Source organism: Microcebus murinus, chromosome 28 (genome assembly GCF_040939455.1).
Source record: "Microcebus murinus isolate Inina chromosome 28, M.murinus_Inina_mat1.0, whole genome shotgun sequence".
Classification (NCBI taxonomy): Eukaryota; Metazoa; Chordata; class Mammalia; order Primates; family Cheirogaleidae; genus Microcebus; species Microcebus murinus.
Window position 1 is genome coordinate 6,671,828 of NC_134131.1, and position 25,020 is coordinate 6,696,847.

Sequence of the window (25,020 nt, forward strand, 5' to 3'; positions counted from 1 at the left end):
CTGTTAATCTTGAGTTATTTAATAAAATAAATAGCCATTCCATCCAAATAATCCATCATCATCCCCAAAATGGTAATATTTTTATCTTCAGGTGGTGGTTCAGTTTTTTTTTTTTTTTCATACCTTTTTGTGATGTTTGAAAGTTCTCAGTGAACAGATATTGCTTACATAATCTTAAAAATATAAACTTTAACATGATAAAAATTCAATAAATGAGATCTAATTATTTCCTCTTCAAAAATAGTTAAAATGACTTTAGTAAGAATATATTTTATTCTTGAATACTTAATGAACCTCCACACAAAAGCCCAGTAAAATGGTAGAGGAAGAAAAGAAGGACACAGAATTATTTTTTTTAACTATGATTTCAAATTATCTTTAAAACACACATAATTTTATCCCCACAATGGATGTGTTCTTGGTAACTACATGTAAATACAAGTTTATAAATGAAATTGCACTATAAATCCATGAAAAGATATTGTTTAAGGGATGCTACCATTTTTTTTTCTTTAATCAAGAAATATTATTATAAAGTCAATAATCAATCAAATATATGCTGTAAGGATTCAAATGTTCACATAACAGATCTGTTGAATATATACTGCTTCACATATTATTTCTTACTGATGGCATGAATATATTAAAGCAAAAAATTTCACAATTGCCACATAGTTGTTTTTTTTCTTTTTTAATTTGAATTTTCAAACTTTCCACTGTACCTGTAATGAGGTGAAGGGTTGCCTCTTGCTTCACAATTTAAAGTTATTTTTTTATCCTCTGAACCAACAGAGAAAATGCTGTTGCTGGGCTCTTTGATAAACACAGGGCCTTGTAAGAGAAGCTCACCTATATGGGTAGGAGACATCCAAAAAAAAATAATAATATTAAGTAAAAGGTATTGAAAAGCTATATTCTAGAACTGAAGAAGAAAAACAAGCAACCAGTGTGTGTTCTAAAAGCAACGCACTCTGTAGGCAATGTTTTGTTAAGGAGAATCAGTTAAACATTTTTAGCAGCACCTCTAAGAGAAAGAAAGTCAGTATGAAAAATATCGCCATACAATAAGATCAGTTCAAACTGTAAATAAGGCTGTAGTAATTACCTTTTGTAAAAAATAAACTATACCTACACGTTCAATGGTTAATAAACTATTACACTAAGTCTTTTCTGTCACAAGCCTCTTTGCAAAACTAAACCTCGATTCAAAACCAGTTGAACACACCCGAGCATTATCTTTTTTGCCATTTGGAGATTGGCAAAAATACTTAATATTTGTTGAGATTCCCATTTTATCACTAACAAATTGAAGAGAAGGGCACAGCACTGAGCAAGTGTCTTTTTTTTAAAGTATTTCTACTTTTGGTTAAGAGAACTTGAACATCCTCTGAGAAGAATTTCCACATGCACACAAAAAACAAAAATCTCTCTTATACGACAAATTTAAAAAAGAACAAGATAATGCCACCACCAAATGCTTATGCGAATGCAGTTATATAATCTTTGCTAGAGCATTTCAAAAAACAAACAAATTCACAGAAGGAAAAAAAAGCTCTTTACTCTCCTATCTAGGAATGCTCAGCAAAATTGCAGAGGAGTGTCTATTGAACTAGAGAATGAATAAACAGACTAGGAGACAAAGAAAGTCCATGTATAACTAGACAAAACGAAATCAAAAAGCAGCAAAAAAAGGTCCTAAAACTATGCACTTACATTGCAGCTACTTCAAATAGCACAAACATTAGCAAAAATATTTACCTTAACAACAATAATAAAATGATAACACTACAATTAAAATAATCATTGGAATAAAAACATAGCAGCAGCTGCAGCTACTGAGTAAATCCTCCATCCCCAGATCTGTTCATTAATCCCCACAATGCGCTACGAGGTAAATACCATAATTACTCCCCACATACAAAAAGGGAATGCTGAGCCAAAGAGGAGTAGTTAGGTGACATGAGCAAGTTCACGCAGCATTTTCTAGAGTCCATGCAGGGACTTGTCTTTTGCACAAAGAATTTGGCCTTGACCTAGGTCTGGCCTGTGCCTCTGGCTTCTAGGAGGTAATTTATGTCATAGCTGATGAGAAAGTCTTTGTTTAAGGTTAAGACTGGCCACACTGGATCTTAGGATGGGGTTGGCCACACCCAGTAGTCCTGGGTAGGGGACTGGCCACATCAGAAAGACTAACCATGTGACTATGGGTAAGGGATTTGGGTCACATGGTATCAGCTAACCTGGAGCTTGAGTTCAACCTCCTGTGCAATCAAGAAGTCATGCCTACATTACAAAGCCCCAACAAAAACTTTGGACACCAAGGCTCGGTGATCTTGGCTGGTTGGCAGTATTCCTTGTATATTGTCATACCTCAATGCTGGGAGGGTAACACATCCTGAGGACAACAAAAGCTTAGCATTTGGAACCTTCCAGACTCTACGCTATGTGTCTCTTCCTTTGGCTGATTTTACTATGGATTCTTTCTCTGTAATAAACCGTGGTTCTGAGTATAATAGCTTTCAGTGACTTCTGTGACTCCTAGCAAATTATCAAAATTGAGAAGGGTCTGGGAGCCTCCTGAACTTGCAGTTAATGTTAGAAGTGAGGGCAATCCTGGGGACTGTGCCCTCACACCTTACAGCTTTGCTAACTCACGGAACTTTGCACTGCAACATCCCTGTGAAGTTCACCCTTCCTAATCCCCATCCTTTAGGAAAACTGCTTCCTATCCCTTTTAGGCCCCTGATCTGTACCTGGTCATTACTTTTACCTATAAGGGGAAAAATGCCACAAGGAAAAAGGCTTCTGCTTCCCTCTGTGGGAAAGGACAACCCCCAGAAGAAATGGATTTTAAAATAGCTACTAACACCCCCTAATTGAAAAGAACCACCGTTGTCATTTTCTCGATGTTTGCTCCTTGACCGGTTTGCTGCCCAGAAATAATAAACACAAACAAAAGCAACAGTCCGTTCTACTAATTGAATTTATTGCCCTAGAAAGTTGAAAATACTACTGATTTCTCTTTGCAGGCATTTGTAAATATGGCAGATTTTTCATGGCATTTTTCTGGTGTAACATCTTTTGATTTACTTCTGATGACATACATTTTATTCATTTATGAGATGGCATGGGAACATCTTTCTGACAAACTCTTATGTGTATAGAGCTTGAATACCTTAACAGAAGGGTATAAATTTAGAAATAACAGATAAGTTGGAAAGAAAAAAAAAACAAAAGAAAAAAGACTAAGTAGAGTTAAGAAGACTGTGATTTAAACAAAAAAGGCAAAGAGAGGTGTTTTTTTTTTTTTTTTAATTTCCTACAAGTGCTCCCAATGAAAACTCAAATGTCCATCCTATCATGATCTAATAAAAGTCAAGTCCCAAAAACGATAGTGTATTTCTTCTCCAGAGATGACTATTATTTTAGATAAAGGTGTTAAATAACTAGAAGCATTTTCTTCTGAGACACTTTTGAGGGAAGGATAATAACAGTTGACGTGCTAACATTTATTGAATGTTTGCCATGTTCCAGGCATCCTCAGCTATTTAGAGCCCCTTCTTCCTGTATCCCAGGCTACCTCTCATTCCATCTCCTACTCTCTGAGGTCTAGCCACCTTGTCCCTGTTTCTGCTTCCCAGGTATGCTGAGCTTGTTGTCATCTTTGGGCTCACCCATTTGTTATTCTTGGGCTCTGGTTTCCTTTTCATTCAGAACTGAGCAGAAATGTCATTTGCTCAGCTTAAAGGGTACCCCCCCCCAATCTAAAATCATTCCACATCTCCCATTCCCACCAGTCACAGACATACCAAAGCAATCTCACCATCTCACTGGATGTCTCTATGTTAAGACCACACATATTTGTTTATGTGTTCTTCATTTATTTGCATCTAATTCATTGCTGAATCTCCAGCTCCCAGAACATGGCGGAGATTCAATATTTTTCCACTGAATGAATGATTAAGATGAATGAAGCAATTCTCACGATGACTTCATTTAAGGCAGATACTATTTTAATGCTGGTGATCGATAAAGCTCAGATTTTTTTTTTTTTTTTTTGAGACAGAGTCTCACTCTGTTGCCCAGGCTAGAGTGAGTGCCGTGGTGTCAGCCTGGCTCACAGCAACCTCAATCTCCTGGGCTCAGCGATCCTCCTGCCTCAGCCTCCCGAGTAGCTGGGACTACAGGCATGTGCCAGCATGCCCGGCTAATTTTTTTTTTTTGTATATATATTTTTAGTTGGTCAATTAATTTCTTTCTATTTGTGGTAGAGACGGGGTCTCGCTCAGGCTGGTTTCGAATTCCTGACCTTGGGCAATCCGCCCGCCTCGGCCTCCCAAAGTGCTAGGATTACAGGCGTGAGCCACCGCGCCCGGCCAAAGCTCAGATTTTAATTCCAGAGCTTTTGTTCCCATCTCGTGTGTCGTTTGGCCTTCCCAGGAAAAGCCAGGCACAGAGAGATTAAATAAGCTGAGCATGGTGACACGGCCCCTTGGGGGAAGGCCTGGCCTCCCATTCTTGGATTATTTCCGTTTGCATGAAACCACATCGTTCTTAATATGGCCAAAAGAGAAAATGGACCACCAGCCTGCTTTTTCTCAACTTGAGTATTTCCTGATGACACTGGAGTTAACAGCCTGTGAGGCCCATTGCCACCATTTCTGAAATTTAAGGCTCCTAAAGGCTTTCAGACCATCAGCAGCCATTGGGACCTTCCAACTACTCGTAGAAAATAAGTACAAAATAAAAATCAGACGTGGCAGGTCAGTGCGCGCTTCATACTCCGATAAGAGACAAAGGCCACTCCATCTTGCTTCGCTGGAATAAAACAGGTGATGATGAGAGACTCTGAGGTCTAATGTTCTGGTCTCTTGCCGGCAATATAAATTTAAAAGGAACAGATTCTGAAATCTTTGCTAATCTAAAAGAAATTATCCAATATTTTCTTCAAAACGGATTTTGATCCTCAAAAGGACAGAACTTTGACCATTTCGCAGAGATACTCATAACCAGCAAAAAGCAGCCTGGCTGAAAAACAGAAGGGGGCCTCTTGCCTAGCTAAATGGATTCAATGCAACATTTAGATGGATGCTAAACTTTACTTTTTGTGACAGGGGTGTTTTTTTTTTGTTTTTTTGTTTTTTTTTTGTTTTTTTGATATGCTAGCCTGCCTCCAGAGCTCCATTTTAAGTTTACAACCTAAAAATAAAGGGAATATAGCATTTCCGAACAGGGCTAGTAAGTCCAAAAATCCAATCTTAAGGTGTTATTCTCCCCCCCCCCAAATACCTACAGGCAATGAGAAGTAACTGCCTTCAAATGTAAGTACAAGCTTTATGAGTTCCTAAGGCAATGTCACGTAAAAGAGCAAATTGTGGCCAATCAATTCTAATGTCATACTGTATACTATTTTTATAAAGACTGACAAAGAGACATGAACAAGGGGTCCATGTAGTCTCATGACCTTTATTAAAAGAAATGAAATTCCTAAAAGGCAATGATATTATCTCTGAAATTCCCAGGGAGAAAGAAAGCATATCCTGTTTTTCCTTGCTGGTTTACATCGTATCTATAATTTAAAACAAACCAACAAAAAACAGTGCATTTTGAAATAAAGAGGGTAAATCCTAATAGGGAACAAGGTTAGGCAATGGTATGAAAGCCAAAATTTAAGAGGACATGGATCTAGAAAGGAAAATTCCACCCACTTACAAAGCATACTCAGAATGACCTAGAGCCTAGGTCAAAGAATGTAAAATAATATGCTGCCAATAAGATAAGATCTGTATTCTAAGTCCCTACTATTCTACATGGAAAAAAATTTTAAAGATGAAACTTTTTTTTTAGCAGTAGGACATCATCTATTTTGGCATTGGTGGCTTAAAGCTAGAAAATGGCAAAGAAACAAGGAGGGACCAAAATAAAATTCCATTTATATTCTTCCAATGTCAGGGGAAGATAAAGTATTCAGTCTTAGAATATTTCATTTCTTTAACAAATATCTGAATGCCAGATATGTACCACAAGTAAAAAAAAAAAAAAAAAGTTCTGTGGCAGACACTGCTGCTCGTCCACTCGATAGCTATTTCCTGCTCTTTTTCGTGGCCTTCAGCCATGGAGACTGAAAGTGCCAGGTAAATCAGCTTCCCAAAACTCATCCTAGTTCTCAGCTGGGAAGCAGAGTAGCCCAGGGAGATTGGGTTATGAAATCAGTTAACAGCCAAAGAGATTACATTTGTCCGCTAGTGCTGCCATAACAAGTACCATAGACTGGGTGGTTTCAACAGAAATTTATTGCCTCACAATTCTGGAGGCTGGAAGTCCAAGATCAAGGTGTCAGCATGGCTGGTTTCAGCTAAACCTGTGGGGGAAGGATCTGTTTCAGGCCTCTCTCCTTGGCTTGGAGATGGCCGTCTTCTCCCTGTGTCTCTTTGGTTCATTGTCCCTCTGTCTATATCTCTTGTGTCCAAATTTCCCCCATTTATAAGAACACCAGCCATAATGGATTAGGGCCCACCTTAATGACCTCATGTCAACTAATGACATCCACAATGACCCTATTTGCAAATAAGGTTACATTCTGACATATTAGGGGTTATATAAAGGGAGTAGGGGGGTGGCACAATTCGACCCATAATAAGGGATAAGAGAAAACCTGCTAGAAGCTTCCAGGAAAGAGCTTTTCTACCCTGATTTTTTTTTTTTTAAGCAAGGGAAATGTTGACCTTGCTTCCCTTCCTTTTTGATATGAAAATGGTCAAATAAAGAATAAATGCTGGGAACTACTGTGACCACGTGGACACCATGAGAGGAACATACATATCACATAAAAGCCAACCCAGAGCCCTCACACATCTTTAAGTTCCAGAACCAACATGAACTACGTAATGCCAAATGCCAAGTGTTAGAAAAATAAACCTTAAATGCATTTTTGTCACCAACAGATAAAAGCTGTTTTGTAACCAATGCACTAGAGAAAGGGGAAAAGGCAATATAGGACACTTAAGATGAGAAGGGAAAATAAAATGTTTACCAGGAATAACTAATGTGTGTGTTCTCCACATCTGGAAATGTAATCAAGCAATTGCAATAAAAGAAAAAGTGCTGGAGTATGGCATGCACCTAGAGTATGATAGTTAGCAAAATAGACGCCAACATAAAGTGAAGAAAGCTCCTTAAATTGCTAAATTAATAGTTCACTACATGATTTTTTTTTCCAATCCTTATTTCCTGTTTTGTCCATAAACAGAAATAGAGAAACTGCATGGGAGGCAGCATTCAATAATTAGGGAATTAGAACTGCAAGGGACTAGCTAAGCTTCACAGGTGCTAGAAATAAATGTTCAAGTAAAAAAAAATACTCCTCCCTGGAATGGCATAGCTCTTTAAATCATGCAAATTTTTACCGGAAATTGCATTAATCCTTTAATAGCAACCTGCTTAAGAAAACACAAAAATGTCCACACCCTCATACATATATGTACATAATGTGTGTGTTTAAGGTTATATATGTGGATTTTGACACCTTCCTTGCTTCAGTAAACTAATCAAGTATTTTGATGAAAGTATAATCAATTTTATGGACTAATAATCTGTATTTTAGTTCAATAAAAAAAGAAATAGGGAGTATTTCTCAAAGTGCCCAATATTTGATCTTGATGCTTTTTTAATCCAATGGTTGTATTTCTGATTGTTGCAATGTTTTTTGCAACTGAATGAAATGGTTAACCAATTTAAACTTATATTGTAGGAAATAATGACTGAGGGAGAAAAGCAGACTGAGATGTCGGAGATGTGTTAAAGTCTTTGTAGGTTAAAATGTTTTCAGTGAACTTCATGGTTTTCTTTATTTAACTTCATGCTATTCTCTTTGTATGAATGTGAGCTCTAGTGTTTTTGAACCTCCATGACATCCTTCTGTAATTCACAGACCATAATTAAACCTGTCTTGCTAGATGGTTTAACAGTAACTCTACATGATTTAAAAAAATTATCAGAAAGCTATTGTTAGATGCAGTGTACTATGTGTACAATACACCAAGAGATCACAATCCATGGCCATTTATTTGAAAAGGAAAAACACATTTCCAATTTCTATTATCCCAACTTTCATTGAACATCTTTGAAATATGCAAATTCACAAGGTTCTCACCAATCATATTGAAAAGAGTCCATTAATCAACTCCTTTTAATACATGCCTTTAGCTTATTGCTCTCAAAGGTTTTAATAGAGATGATTATATGTCTATGATGGAAATCGTTATTTCTAATGGTTTCTATTCTTTACCAAATAATTTGGGTCAAGGTTTTTTGGGCCCAGACATGATTCCCTTCATGTATTTTAGAAAGAATGTTTCCTATCAAACTCTAGTTCAAGGCCATCATTTCAATGAAAAAGAAAAAAACTAATTGTACAATAAATGATTCCTACTGTAAATTGGTTGTAATGGAGAAACTATTAATGAACACTACCTGTGACTGCATTTTGTAGTATTTTGCAGCGATAATCTCATAAAGAAGAACAGAGCAAATCGTTTCCTGCCTCACCTTAGTAAGCAGAAGCATTGCGTTTGTAAATAGCTGAGTATATATTAATAAAGCACCATTTACACCCCTCTTCCCACTTCTCTTCCCAAACAAGGATCCTGATTTTATATTTCCTAATCACAGGGGATGAGGATATAGCTGGGTTTGGGGGCAGGTATGAATTTCTAAGAAAGCAGAACAAGGGAGAAAACCTTTCCCAAAACTGTGTCTGCGATTATGGAGTGGAAGAAGATGTATGTCTCAGAATTGCCTAGACTTACATTTTTCAAATAGAAGAGATACTGTGCATTGATTATAATATTGGCAAATGCAGACATAATTTTATTTTGGAAAAATAAAAATATATATATAATAAGGAGGGATTTATATATATATAAATACACACACACATACACACACACATAGTTAACAAATACATGCACATTCTCAAATGTCAACCTTTAAAGGGAAAATAGATATTGATTACCAGGCCCTGTACTAGACAAATCACCTAATTCTAAATGAATATTAAATACTGAATAAAAATGGTGCTTATTTTCATATTTATTGTTTTCCTTAATAGTGGCACAGATTCTAAATAAGTAATCTTCAGGGCTGGAGAAGATGAATTAAATTACAAACTCTCTATACTTTTTGGGTACCATCATTGTGGAGGACCATTTGACGGTATGAGAAGCCACCAAACTGTGTAAGAAGTTTAAGGGAATTGCTCTCAATTATTTAATTCATCCTTCATCAGTGTCACCATTTAGTGGTAATCTTTGCTCATTCTGAATTCATAGGACAAAGCTTGTGTATTTCATTCATCATAGTATCTTTATCCTTCTATATATTACCTTTATTTATTTTTCACTCTTATCTCTCTCATCCCCAGACTTTAAATCTTCAGAATCTAGTGACCATACTTAACACACATTTCTGCCTAAGCACACCTAATATATCATATACATTAGAAGACTTGGTAAATTTGCATTGGACTGGAAAGCTTTGTGTGTTTGTGTTTATGCGCGTCTGTATTCGTACTTGATCGCAAATTGTTTTACAAAATGTTATCGCTGACTGAAGAGAGTCTTCAGCAATTCCCAGGACAACACTAAGTAGACACTCTATCTCCAACTGTAATGCATGCATCCATCCAATTATAAAGTATCTCATGATATAAAAATACATTCTTATAATAGACACTAATTCAATGACTACATCTATGACTCTTAATAAACATTCCCACTTCACTGGAAGGACACGCAACAACAACAACAAAACATCTCCACTATGTCCTTACAGAGGCGTCTACTCTTATTATGCAGTTGTTTCTGCTGGGACAGTTTGCAGGCTCTTGGTCACCTACACCACATCCAGTCCTTTCTGAGTGCTATAATTACAGGTAACTACACTGCAGGAGTATCTTCACTGGAACACACACATAAATAGCACTCTTAACAGCAACAGCACTCTAATAGTAATCTCTTGCAGAAATTCTGAGTGCTGAAGTAAGGCCCCATTTCTAGATTTTAATGACTTGTCTGACAGCAACAGCTGCCTCAGACATTAAAACAGAACAAAACCCAAAAGCCGAGCTTCTGCTCTGCTGTGTTTCATTATTCAAGATCTCTAAGAAAGTTTACTGTGGTTAAAGTCATTTTCAAGAGGGGTCAGGCTTTGCACAGGTCTTACCAATCTCATGAAATGCATCTCTTTGCAAAACATCTACAAATCCATGAGAAATCATTATCTGAGTCGTTGATTTAGTTAAAGAAATACCCAACCTTACAAGTCTTACGTTAGGCTATCTTCTAAAGTCAGGAAAAAAATATCAGGATTTGAATCGGTCACCTGCTGGCTGTCTGAACATGCTCCACACTTCTGTCCCTTCATCTCATAGTTTGAGCTTCGGGTTCACTTCTCAGACAGGACCTGAGCCAGATTGTCTAATTTTTAGGGTTTTCAAAATTGGACACGCTATAATTACATGAAATGTATGTGACTTCTCATAGGTGCTTGGAAATTTCGATTTGCAGAGCAGCAAACTGGTAGCTATTGGGCAGAATCTATCTTGAAGCCTTCTTAGATTTGGATTATAGCACTTAAGAGGGGCAGGGAGGAACCCCACTTCCTTTAAATTAAATGGCTTCATTTAAAAATCCCAAGATTTATTCAGGGAGTCAAATTTCACCTTCTTAAAAAAAAAATTCAAAGTTCTAGCAGTCCTCTACAGAGACAGAGCACAAGCTTGGTTGTCATACTGCAGCCCTCCAGGGAATAAGTCACCTTTAATTACTTGCAAAATCACTTCATTTATCCAGTAAGTTACATGGGATTGATTTATGACATTTTTCTTCCTGGAATGTTTTTCCCCTTTATCTTTCAAGGCACAAAGTCTTTCTTTTGATAGTCAAGTTAAAAATAATCTTACTTCATCAGAAATATAATTCAGTGCATTGAATTATACCTCTCAAAAGGTATATCTGTATTTTATTAATAGTAATTTGGGCACAAGTTGCCACCCTGGCTCCTCAACCCGTATCCTTTAGGTTCTTTCACAGAACACTGCGAAATACCATGCAATTGGCATCTTGTTAAGTGCTCAATAAAACAACAGACTTACAAAACACATATTCATGCTTCAGGACAGGGGCTAGAAAACTATGGCCCATGGGCCAAATATAACTGTCATCTATTTTGGGACAATCATGAATCAAAAGAATAATATTTCATGACACATGAAAAATTATATGAAATTTGGATTTTAATATCCATAAAGTTTTAATGGAAGCGAGCTATACTCACTTGTTTACATATTGTCTATGGCTGCTTTTGCACTATATGGGCAAAGTTGAGTAGTTACGGCAGAGACTAAAAGGCCCACAAAGCTGAAAATATTTATTAACACTTTATGAAAAATTTTGCTGACCCCAGCTTTAGAAAGGAGCATGTCTACTGGAAGGAACAGTGGCTCTAGGTCAACATAGACATGATTTTTTTTTCTCCTAATGTTCCATTTAGCTTTAGGCAAGTAATTTAAGCTTTTTGAGCCACTGAATTCTCTACTGTTATATAGGAATAATACCTATAACATAGGGTTTTTGATGCAAGGAGAAGCAGTATTTTTTTTCAGTACACCAGCTGTGCAATAGACAAGATTTAATATTAGTGTTACATATTTTTGCTTAGCCTTCCATCAAACTTTTAATTACCTCTGACTGAGGAACAGTAATTTATGAGAAGGTACTCTGAAAAATGACTTCATTCATTATAGCCCTATATCCACTTGGCATGAAAAATAGGATGGAATTGTCCTTATCTTCACAGTGGTTGTGATTACTGGTACCTTTGTTCAGTTATCTGGTTTGAGCAAATAATTGCAAGTATTATGTCTGAGACAAAAGGTCTCTATTAATCTATGGAGGATAATAACCTCAAAAAATTTTTAAAAAAATTAAAAAGGGAATCTTCATAATGCCTACTGCATCAGTTCTCATTGAGAGACAATTCTCCAACAAGTATGTATTCTCCACTCTGTCTTCAAATAATTACTCACTGAAGTTGTATCAATGCAAAACTCAACAAAATAAGCAGAAAAGAGCTTTCAAAAACCCCATGAGGCAGAAAACAGCATTAGATTCTTTTATATTGCTGTTGGCTGAATGTTTATTTTCTTTTCTGCCATAATAAGGATAACAGCACTGAGTATTCTCATTTGCCTAGCTGTATAATCAAGCAAAAAAAAAAAAAAGTCATTTTTGGCCTTGTATATGCTGCAATAAATATTATCCCTTAAGTAAAAGATAGATGATGTTCACTCAGAAACCCACACAATACACTGTTCAATAGTCAATGCTTCATAATTATCTACATAATTATGCTCTGCCTCATACTACTTCTCTATATTTTTCTGCATACATTTGAACTTAAAATAATGCTCACAAGTGCACACACACACACACACACACACCCTCATGGGATCAGAACAAAAGGTTCTATTTTCCTGTACAGTCAAAAACTCAGGTGAAGTATTTTAGCATCCTACTAAAAAACAAACAAACAAAAACAAAAAAACTTAATAATGAAAAACTTGTTTGGAGTCTAAAACATCTAAGAGCTCTGCCTCTAAAACTCAAGTTCCCTTTCTTGACTACCTTCCACAAATAAAGCTGGGTATTCAATAACTATGCAACAAGCCCAAGAAAAGAGCAACTTCCTCTATGAAACAGTCTCACAAGGTCACCTACAGTAGCAGATGCCCAGGTCAGCCTCAGTACTCAGTTTTTTGGGTTTCTTTTTTAAACTCTCCTTTTAGTTAAAAGGAAGAAATTGCCTCCTGTCTAAGTGACAGGTGAGAATATTACTTTTGTCACCTACGGTCCTATAAATAAGGAAAGTAAACCCAAGTGGTATAAAGAAAAAGTAGTAAGTCAAATACCAAGGTAAGAGCTGAATTCCTTAGCTGCCAGGCAGAAGTTGGAAGAGGAAACACATTGATATGTCTAATGGCCAGCTAGGGGTATAGCATTTTTGTGACTTTTTTCATCAATATCAAGTTTGTTGTTTTCTTTCTTTTCAAGCAATAAAAATCAATAATGCAGTATTATCAAAAAGTACAGTGCTTTATACTTACTAAGTGTTTTTTCAAAACTAATAGAATATTGAGGAAAGAGTGCATAATCACCAATATTTCAGTCTTCACCATTTAATATGGAATTGCATGAGAAGAGTAGTAACTGCACAACTGAATTTGCAATGCAATGTCAGTTATTATGAGCTCCAAAAATGGTGTCAACAATTCGACAGACCAAATAATTAGTCAATAACAAGGACACTGAATAATTTGTATTTATATATGTATTTACTGAGAGAAACATGTGTTCTAACAATCTGTCCATTTAACATTTTCATTATACACACTTTAAAGAAATTATTAATAATATGGGCATTATTATCTGGTCTTATGCAAAAACAAAAGAAAACTGGCAATCATTAGACAATTAGCAGCCTTAATAAATAGTGGGCTACACCTCTCCTTTTGCATGCTGTACATATGATAAAGGGCTGGTAATCAGAATATACAAAGAACTCAAGCAAATCAGCAAGAAAAAAATAAAGCAATCCCATTAAAAAGGGGCAAAAGATATGAACAGAAACTTTTCAGAAGAAGATAGTCTAATGGCCAACAAACATACAAAAACATGTTCAACATCTCTAATCATCAGGGAAATGCAAATCAAAACCACAATGAGATATCACTTAACTCCAGTGAGAATGGCCTTTATCAAAAAGTCCCCAAACGATAAAGCCTGGCATGGATGTGGAGAGAGAGGAACATTCCTACACTGCTGGTGGGACTGCAAACTAGTTCAACCTCTGTGGAAAGCAATATCAAGACACCTCAAAGTGATACAAGCAGATCTACCATTTGATCCAGCAATTCCACTACTGGGCATCTACGCAAAAGAACAATAGTCACTTTATGAAAAAGACACCTGCACTCGAATGTTTATAGCAGCACAATTCACAATTGCAAAGATGTGAAAACAACCCAAGTGCCCATCAATTCATGAGTAGATTAATAAAATGGGGTATATGTATACCATGTAGCACTACTCAGCTTTAAGAAACAATGGTGATCTAGCACCTCTTGTATATTCCTGGATAGAGCTGGAACCCATTCTACTAAGTGAAGTGTCTCAAGAATGAAAAAACAAGCACCACATGTACTCACCAGCAAATTGGTATTAACAGATCAACACCTAAGTGGACATATAGGAATAACATTTATCAGGTGTCGGGCAGGTGGGAATGGGTCAACAAGTAATATGTGCAACGTTTTGGGGATGGACATGCTTAAAGCTCTTACTCAAGGGGGAAGAGGAAGCATGGGCAATATACATAACCTTAACATTTGTACCCCCATAATACGCTAAAATAAAATAAATAAATAAAAATAATAAGTCCCAAACAACAAATGTTGACATGGATATGGAGAGATAGGAACACTCATACACTGTTGGTGGGACTGCAAACTAGTACAATAGCTATGAAAAGTAATATGGAGATACCTCAAGGAACTAAAAGTAGAACTACCATTTGATCCAGCAATCCCACTACTGGGTATCTACCTAAAGGAAAAGAAGACATTCTATAAAAAAGACATTTGCACTTGAGTGTTTACAGCAGCACAATTCACAACTGCAAAAAAGTAGAAACAATCCAAGTGCCCATCAACACATGAGTGGATTAATAAAATAAGGTATATGTATACCATGGAGTTCTACTCGGCCATTAAAAAAATGGTGAACGTATAATACCTCTTTGCATTAACCTGGAGGGAACTGGAGACTGTTCTCCTAAGTCAAGTATCACAAGAATGGAAAAACAAACACTACATATACTCATCCTTAAATTGGAATTAATTGATCAACACTTATGTTCATATATGGATATAAGATTCATTGGAAATCCAACAGGTGGGGGGGAGGAGTGGATAGGTAAATTCACACCTTCTTGGTATAATGTACACTATCTGGGGGATGGACACACTTATAACTCTGACTCAAATGGTACAAAAGAAATTTATGCAACCAAAATGTTTGCACTTCTATAATATTCTGAAATAAAAATTAAATAAAAAAATTAAAATTAAAAAAAATAAAATACTGAAAAAACTTTCCAAATTTGTTCAATAAAGGGACACTGCCTTAAAATGATGGAATATCTTATCACAAAAGATAAAATGACTCTATCTTCTCCCATAGTTTCTTCCAATTACACACCCAGATCCTTATATATGTAAAGATGCATGCATAACTTGATTGTTCCCTACTGCATACAATTCTAATAATATAATTTTAAATTTAAAATACCTCTATCTAAAATAGCATCCAGTGTTGTGTACATAATCACAAAGTTCTGTCATTATGCAATGTCTCACATTGAATGCCACTTGATATTCAAAGGAAGCAAAATGCAGAGAAGTGAAAATAAAATACACCCGTACATCTCATCCACGGGGAAAGAGGAGGCACACTGCAACTTAGGGCTTACCAACAAAACAAGAGCAAGGAGCTCTGCCGCTCCTCAAATTAAAATGCACAACTGTTTTTGAGTGAAAGTTCTGCTTTGAAAGTAATAGAGCATGCAGAAATGATCCCTGTGAATGGACATTTTCTTATGGTCAAGTTTGAATTTATGGAAGTGGGGATGGAGCTGGGGTGTGTAGAAGGCTTGAAGAGTGTGACAAAGGGTCAATGGAAGGGCTTCCTAAGAAAGGGGGCAGGGACCCTCAAGGAATACCTCCCACAATCATAGTTGAGATGACAATTATGGAAACATATCTGTGAACACTTTGCACAGTGCCTGCTACTGAAGATGGTAAAGCAAGGGTGGTCATTATTTGTATGAAGCTTCAAGACATTAGCCAGAAACTGGTAGTCATGAGGAATTACCCTATTTACACATTGATGAAACGTTTTTACCCAAATTCATACCATTATTAGCAAGATGGCACAGATAAAGCATAATGGAAATGCAAATCCTAGTGAAGGACCTAGACACACAGCAGTGGGTGAGATGATCGTCAGGAATTACTTGAAGCAATAAACCAATTGTGTATGTTCGCCACTCATTTCAGGAAAGCAGTGTACAGTCTTCAAGAGGCAAAGACAAGGTAGATAAACACAACAGCCAGGGCTAGAAGAAATCAAATATCAACACCATCCTACTGTGAATGGAATTCTGATCTGTTAAGCCACTTGGCACTCCAAGGAAATTCCCAGCCAGCTGATCCCAACTAAACCTCAAGTTTTCAAACATAGGAGCAGCTCTATCTGGAAGGAATCACTTTCCTTTTAGCAGCCCAACCTCCATTGGAAACTAGCCTTTGTCCATGCATATAAGGTTATTCACCTTGAGAGCAATTAGAAGAAGTTGAAAATATTCAGAAATATTTTCAATAGAAAACTCCCCTCAACTCCTCCCAGTGCATACCTAGGTCTTCCTGCACTTACATCCCTGCTTTCCAAATGCTACTGAGTATCAACGAGTATCATTAGCATCATTAATATCAATGAATATCATCTCCCTTACCCAGCATCGAGGATGAACTGCTTGGATTTTTTCTGTAAAAGGATCTACAATACACCATACTCATAAAAGACTTAGTGTAGTTGAAGGCTCCCTAGATGGATATTCAGACAATCTAGAAAATGTCCCTACCGGGCCATCAGCCAGTTCTGTGACTTGGAGCAAGTGTCTGAAATGCTGTAAATGCCACTGCGCCATTTATAACACAGGCAGCCCTGAAATGCACACAGGTGTTTATATAAACACAGTTGGCCTGACCCTTGAACAACATGGCCTTGAACTGCATGCATCCACTTATAATACCTGGAGTTTTTTCTGCTTCTGCCACCCCTGAGGCAGTAAGACCAATCCCTCCACTTCCTCCTCCTCATTCTCAGCCAACGCAATGTGAAGACAATAGAGATGAAGACCTTTACACTGATCCACTTCCATGTCATGAACAGTAAATAGATTTTCTCTTCTTTATGATTTCCTTAATAACATTTTCTTTTTTCTAGCTTACCTGAATGTAAGACTACAGAATAAAATACATAGAACATGGCAAATACGTGTTGATCAACTATGTACATTATTGCAAAGTCTTCCAGTTAACACTAGGCTATTAGTAGTTAAGTTTTGGGCGAGTCAAAAGTTAGATTTAGTTTTTGACTGAGTGGGGTGTCAGCACCCCAACCCTTGAGTTGTGCAAAGGTCAACTGTATGTGTACGTGCATGTGGATAAGTATAATTCAGTTTTATCAAAATATTATGGTCAATATATATATATATTTTTTTTTTTCCTTCATTACCAAATTTTTTTTTTCCTTAAAGCTCGATACTCCAATAATTCAGGGCTTCCTGTTCACAAGTCTCAGTAACTTGTCCTCAGATTCACTCTTCTTCCAACCTCTCCTTTCCTGAAACACTTCCCCAATTTCCACTTTATCTTGCTGCCTTGGAGATCCTTGCACATCTCTGCTCAATGTCTCTTGAGCTGGCCCGCCAACCCTGGGTTCCAGTCTGCCTCCTTTCCTGTAACTCTGCATCTCTCATCCTTACTGGTCTCATCAGTTGCTGTGATTGAGCACACAGCCTCCCTGTCTTTCCCTCCTGCTGGTATACCCATCCCCACACACCCACGGCTTCCAGTCCTTTGGTTCCAACAGACTTCCAGATCAGGGGTATTTAAAAACACTTTTATGTGATGAGTACTTTAAGACAGCTTAACACTTAGGCAACAGTCAATTAAACTGGTTTGAATGAGCACTTTATTTGGCCGAGTTAGTGAACTAATCAACAGATACTTCTGAGACAATGATTATTTTAAGAGCTAAATAAAACTGTGGGTTGCATTTAACTTTATATGTTTGCTGAACTCTAGCAGCACTTCCAACAATCTCTTTTCCTAAGTTCTCCAAATACCTCCTTAGTCACCCTGAAGCTTACAAAAATCCAATATGTGCAGTTATCAATGATCAAGGTTATAAGAACAAAACATACCAACAATGCTTGCATCTTTTACTGATTCTCACATGCATACTCTGATAAACTGTCAAGATTTAAATGGGATAAATGAAAAGCAATTCAAGATTTAGGCTGCTGCAATGGAAGGGATGATTTGAAATAAGTTTATCTGTAAAAACATGGAGGATGTCAAGATTTATAAGCAGAGATCAGTGACATCTCCATTCCACCAGTATCGATGCTATCAAATCATATTACGCTACGCACAAATACTATAGAAGAAATGACAGTCATTTGAGTTTATGGCAACAGCTTACTTGAAGTGTCACATCCAACACCGCACACTCAGCTCGTTCCAAATCTGTTTGGAGATTAACTGCAGTCCAGAAGAATCCTTAATCATTTTCTCAGTGATTGCAAGCGTAGCGTTACAAAACCAATAGAAAAACATTCCTCAATGATTTCGGGAAGAACTTAAAAAAGTTTATTTTGATTTCAAAGCGTTAGTTAATCACTATTAAGTGAAGACGAGCATAGAAAGTTACGCACATGAGCATGACACAGAACAGGATGAATGCTATGACTGAGGAGACCTGAAGATGTGTATCAGCAGGGCTGGTTTGTATTTGCACACATTGCAACTGCTGGCATGAAAACAGCAGAGTTTATGGTTTTCAAATACAGCCCAAATGTGAATATCATTTGCACAAATACAGCCCAAATGTGAATATCATTTGCACATGTTGCCCATGACTACATCTGCTATTGTAAAGGACACCAAAGTTCACGTTTGGTGATGATGCATTTTATCCTCAATGACAATATCAACAATTTTAAAAAATTATTTAATGAAGGTGATCTAAATCATGTCATAAAGCATGATCTCTCGTCTCAGTTATAATAGGTTTAGGACTATGTACGAGTGGACATAGGCTTCCATTGCCTTCCTAATTCATGAAAGAGGAAAATATAAAGTTCAGGGGTCAACGTTGCTCCTCAGAATAAGGACTATGCCAAGTCAGGGAGGGCATTTGCTGCTATTTATTCTGTTTAAGCCAGGAGTGGGGCTATGTCAGGTCCATGTTTTCAGTATACTGCCTGTCATTTGTATTCCTTCTTCTAAAGTAAAAGTCAAATTTGAAACTTTGTAAATGAAGGAAAGAATCCAAGAAAAAAGAATATTTTAGTTCTGATACCTGTATTGGTCTTTCTCCAAAAGACCAATGGTCCAAAGACCATTTGAAAAGTCAGAAATTTGTAAATAACAACTTCTTTTTACCTCACTGCCAGATCAGTGGCAGTGAAATAACATTTTTAGAAACAAAATTGAAGCATTGCGGTAAAAATTTCTAAATGTCGTAAAAATCTTTTTTTTTTAAAGTTGAAAGACTTTAATCTATTAAGAGTATGGATTTTTGCTGTAATTACTATTTAAATATATGAAGAATGTTTGAAGTTTGACATAAGAGCCCAGAAGTCTATTCCAATATATTTATGTCTTTAAATAATGTGTTTTACCTGACAATTACATTTGGCCTCATTCCACACTGATATCTTCCTCTTACAAAAGTGACAAGCTATTTTTTGTTGGTTTCCTTAAGTATCAAAAAGGAAGTGTGTTTAGGTAGAAAAATCAGTCATCTTAGGAGACAGGTGCTGAATTTTTTTAGAGGTGAGGTGATCATTTCTATAACTTACTTGTAAATGGGTTAGCCAATAAATAAATAAATAAATAAATTGGAAAATATCCCCACATATGCATACGGATAGAAGAAATACATTAAAAAGTTATAATAGGTAAATGTAAATGGTGCCTATCCAGGTATTCATATTCTTTTAACTTTTTCAGAGCTTGAGAATATTTACAATAAAAAGAAGCAACACAATAAAATAAACAAACGAGTTGTATATATACTACTTAATTTTTTTTCCAAAAAAAATCCTTTTCTTACCTACTCCTCCAGAAAAACAAAATGAACTGAACAGAAGCAAATACATCAAATTATTCATAATAGTTGTTTCTGTATGATGCGAAGATGAGAATTCTCCTTTTTCTTTCTACTTTGTTCTAAATTTGAAATTTTGCAAAATTGCAAAAGAAAATTGTCTATTTCATTCTGGTTTCTCAAACAACTTATTTGCTAAAAGGAAACTACCATTTTTTTAAAATTTGGATATGAAAATTCTGGCACTCTTTAAATTTATATTCCCCCATATTTGCTGGAGCCTACCACTTTCAGCTCATTTTGGAAAAAAATAAAAAGTCACGAACTAACAAGCTCAAATTTCGATTGTTTTATTCATAATACTAAGCATAATATTACAGTATATCTGTAATATCAGGTGTCATTATACTTGCTATAGAAATAAAATGGCCCATAAAAATTAGGAGGGGATAAGACTCTAATTATCAAAAAAAAAAAGAATTTAAATTTTCTTTCTGGGGAAAGAAGATTTGTTTTACTTTGCTACCGGTAGGGTTTTATTTCAACATTTAAAAATTATTTAAGTATATGACTCCAGTATAGTTCTAACCTCAACTTAGAAAATACAGGGTATTGTTACCTCTTAAGCAGCCAATGAATGAAAGCAGGATCAACTGTTTCCATGGCAACATCATCTTTAATTGCCCAAAGCAAGAGTAACTCTTGTCCAGTCTCTGATGAATAGAATGCTTTGTCTTCAGGTAAATCCTTTAATCTGTAAAATATATGTACAAAGAAGTTAGACTTTTAAAATCCAGCTGCTTTAAAAAAGAGATTTTCTTCTTTCCTTAAAAACTGTATCATTCAGGGACACTCCAAAGCCTCAGATGAAACAAATCTTTTTTGATGCAACAAAGAGGATGTTTAAAATGTAGATAATTAAAAAAAACAAACATGTAACTGATAGGCATATGGAAGTGGCTTTATGAAATTAGAAATGTTCACTAATACTAAAATATTAAATTTCAATACATTCATTATTAAAATTTTGCTAGATAATAATTGGAACAAATAAAACATTAACCTAAAATTCTAACTTTTCTCATTTTCTCTAATGATAACATTTTGGCAAAACTATAAGAGTCAAATAAGCAGATATCTTGAAACGCCACTTTCCATAGTTTCTGAATCCCTAATAAGGCATGCAAATTATAAATAGTATCATCAATATCCATCTTAAGCCTTTTTTTTTTTTCAGGCAACCGCAGAAAGCTCCCAATGACACATGCTGCATGAAACAGAGTTAAAAATGCTAATGGTGGAAAATGATCAGCCTGAGAACCTTGCAAATGAAACCATTTTCTTTTTTGCTGTCTTGAATTTTCATAAACTTGAATGTGCTGCCTGAGAGGAAACGCATTACGTGAAATTCTTGTGTCGTTTTCAGTGGCCACTGGAAACTAGTTAAACTGCATGGTTAATGATCAAGTAGGCTAGATACACACACACACCTACAATCAGACAGTCTTCTCTGGACTACTAAAACTCGGCTGGTTCCAAGCAGGGGAATTAATAACTTTAAAGTCTACTGTAGCAAAGAACAGCTCTCTGATTCAGCAGCTGCTACTGACTGGGCTGACTTCAGTTTTCGCTGAGCCAAAGAGAGAATTCTCAGCCTCCTTCAGATTCAAGCTCTCAAGGATGGAATGGTTCCTGATGTGTGGTGTATCCAATCAAATATTAAATGTGTCCCAAACAAGAATTCAAAGAGTAACAGCGTAACAATTCGCAAATTATGTACCTAAAATAATATGCTCGATCAATCATTCCTATAAAAATGTTGTTTTTGTGTGCTCGCCATTTATTAATAATATATGTTCTTGGGTGGGATTGAAGAGATGGAACTGCAGCTAGAAGGCCAGGAATTAATTGTAGCTCTGACTACATCTCTGGGAGTCTGAAAGAAGTGGAAATACAACTGAGAATTACTGTTCTAAGAACTGCAGGTGAACAACTTGCAGCATCACAAGATCTCTAACATTTTCTCAGTGCTCCCCTTACTACAAACTGTGTGTGTCTTCTTTTGGGTCCCCCCTGATGCAAGCACTGCAGAGTCAATTCAAGTGAAAATATTAATAGTTTGCTTGGGAAGTGAAGGACACAGTCAGGGGCTAGGGAAAAGAGACAGGGAAAGGAAGGCAGCCCATAAAGGGTAAGATTTAAAGCCCCCTACCATTGTGGATATCTAGAGTTTATTCCTTAAGTCCAGCCCCTGTAGAACAGCCTCAGATCATTCTAAAGTTATCCTTACATTGCCCCAAGTTATTCTTGCCCAGGAGCCAAGGGAGCTGGGGTATTTATGCTTCAACTTCCATTAGTCACTTCTGGGGCTACTCCCAAGGAGTATTAATTACCCAGAAGTACTGGGTAATTAATACTGGAGAAGCAAATACCTCCAGAGGCAAAAGAAAAAAAAAAAAAAAAAAAGAAGGTAAAGAAATGCATATGCTGGCAATTAAAAGTGGTTTGTGTACTAAAGTGACACAGGCCAGAGGATATGACTGGGGTACATGCATTTAATAACATACTGTGCATAGGAAACTGAAATATTTTGGTGCTATTTTTAACAGCATCAGGTCCCATGTGACTGATGACCAAAATTATTAAATAATTTAAGTTTATGAGGGAGGGGCATACATTCTACCTCAATCCATCATTATATTGCTCAAGCCTTTCCAGTGGTTGATTTTCCCTACTTGGACCAAAGGGTCTCAGATACCTAGCCTTTCTTCCTTCTTCTGCTCAATCAGTGACACTTCCTTTGTTCATAGTTATTTTCAATTATTAACTTAAATGATAAACTGAAATCATTCTAGATTAGACTTAATTTATAACTGACAGCCATAACCATAATGTCCTTCTGATCATGCATATAAGGAAACTATGGTCCAGAAATTATGAGAAGGGTCTCTTCTCTCTCTCTCTCCCTGTCTCTCTCTCTCTCCCCTCTCCCTCTCTCTCTCTCATAGTAAAAAGCCAAGAATTTTTTAAAATCATCAAATAAAATGCAATGCCAACTATTCATATGGGAAATGTTAGATGCATTAATATGATACATATGTCTAAGATTCACGTGAAACTAAGGAATGACAGAAACATATATTATATTCTGCAAACAATGAGTAAGACTTGACCACTGGAAAGGCTTGAGGAAGTATGTTGATTGAACTGGTATTTCCTCCCTTGAGAAAGTTATAGCTAACCAGTATATATGCTTAATCTAATCTGTAAAGAATTTGGTACTAACAAAATAACAGAATACGCCTAACAAAATAGCAGAATACGTAAAAAGAATACGTCTTTGGGAATTTCAGGGGAAAAAAAGGGGACAAATTCTAGCAAAGGATCCTATGGTAGTATCTCCATTATCATGATCATCATCATTATCAAAAGCATTCCAATAGATATATGAAGCTTTGCCCTATGTCATATGGAGAACAAAATATATGTTCTAATACTGAAATAGAAAAGTAAAATGTTAAACTCCTATGAATAAGATAAGGAGTAAATAAATACTAGATTGATTGAAAAATCTTTGAAGGTAAAACCACCATTTATCCATCACCGGTTGCTCCAATGTTCTAAATACTCTTGCTCACAGGGGGCTTTCAAGCAGTATCTCTTGCTGAGCTTTAAGAACAATGAATAAATCAAATCAAGAGATTCAATCTTTGCACTAGACTTCAACTGAGTGAAAAGCAGTTCTGTTGGAATCAAAGGTAAGTCACAGCATGGGGTCTGGCCCTCATTTGAAAATTATTTCAGGAAAGTATGTAAAAAGGCATAAAGAGGGTAACAGCTTTAAATTTTTTTCCCAATAATGCATTCCCAAGGGAATATGTATATCAGTTACATTTACAAAGTATAAGTATGTTCAGAGAGGTTCTAAAACCCTTTTTGAAAACTCATTCATCCAATAAATATTCATCGAACACCTCTTAGGTGCTGGGATTACAGTTCTAGAGGGAGGTGGAAATGGGGATGGGCTGTCAGGAGGCTGATAATCCCTGCCCTCATGGAGTAGATTAACTAGGGTGAGTGACACCTCATTCAAATGATTACAAAGTATTTGTAAATTGCCCACTGTGAAAGGTATAGTGGAGAGATAGACATTTCTATGAAAGCCTAAACGAGAATAGTCCTTATCAGGAAGGGTCAAGAAGGCTCCTCTGAGGACATAGAGCGTAAAGGAAGAAAAGGAGAAATGTCATAATCAAGTGTGTGTATTGTGTCGTAGGGTGAGGGAAGGTAGAAGTTCTCCAGGTATAGACAAGGACTTGGTATGGATTTATGATCTGGCAAATAGGCTTGTGCATGTCCACAGTCTGGACACTCCCAGCAACTACTACCTCATCTCCAGGCTGCCCCAGAACTCCAACACTCCCTCCCCCTGGATCCACCACCAAAAGGGTTACTGCCTGGCTCAGCAAGAGGCTTCTAGAATATTGCCCTACCTCATGTCATTTCTGATTGGTCAGTACTTATGCTCTACTGCCTGTTAAATATTTTAGCATCTGGCCACAGAGAATAGAACATGCAAAGACCCTGTGGCTTAAGTCATGACATGTTGTTTCTCATGGGTTGCAAGAACAGAAAAAAGAGGAGTAACATAAAATGCATATGGTGCAGCTGAGTGTAGTATTAAATGAGACTGCAGATATATAATGGGCATCAATCTTACATGCCTGGCTAAGGGTATTCGTCCTAAGATAAAGCCCTCTGAAAAGTCACTACAAGTTTAACCATGGATTTAACATGATCGGATTTGAAATAAACATTCAAATCAGACATATTATAATCTGTATCTGGCTTGACAGGATGAAAAAAAAAAACATTTTGCAACACACCAATTTTACTCCCACCCACAAATTCACGGAAATCAGAAACTAGACAATATTAGGCAAACTATCTAAGAGAAGAAATATGTTAATACTCATATATTCTAACATTCATGTATATGCACACATAC

General features: G+C 36.4%; 1 protein-coding gene across 2 annotated transcripts in view; it reads right to left on the minus strand.

Moving 5' to 3' along the window:
- The window catches only part of CNTN3 (contactin 3), a 304,606-nt gene that overhangs the window by 204,727 nt on the left and 74,859 nt on the right, over positions 1–25,020 (minus strand). For both annotated transcript variants that reach the window (XM_075998483.1, XM_075998482.1), the window contains exons 2-3: positions 20,632–20,766; positions 723–849 (exon numbers count right to left, since the gene is read on the minus strand). In XM_075998483.1, coding sequence (XP_075854598.1) covers positions 723–849; positions 20,632–20,686 — 182 coding nt within the window. In that variant the 5' untranslated portion in view covers positions 20,687–20,766. The remainder of the gene's footprint in view (positions 1–722; positions 850–20,631; positions 20,767–25,020) is intronic.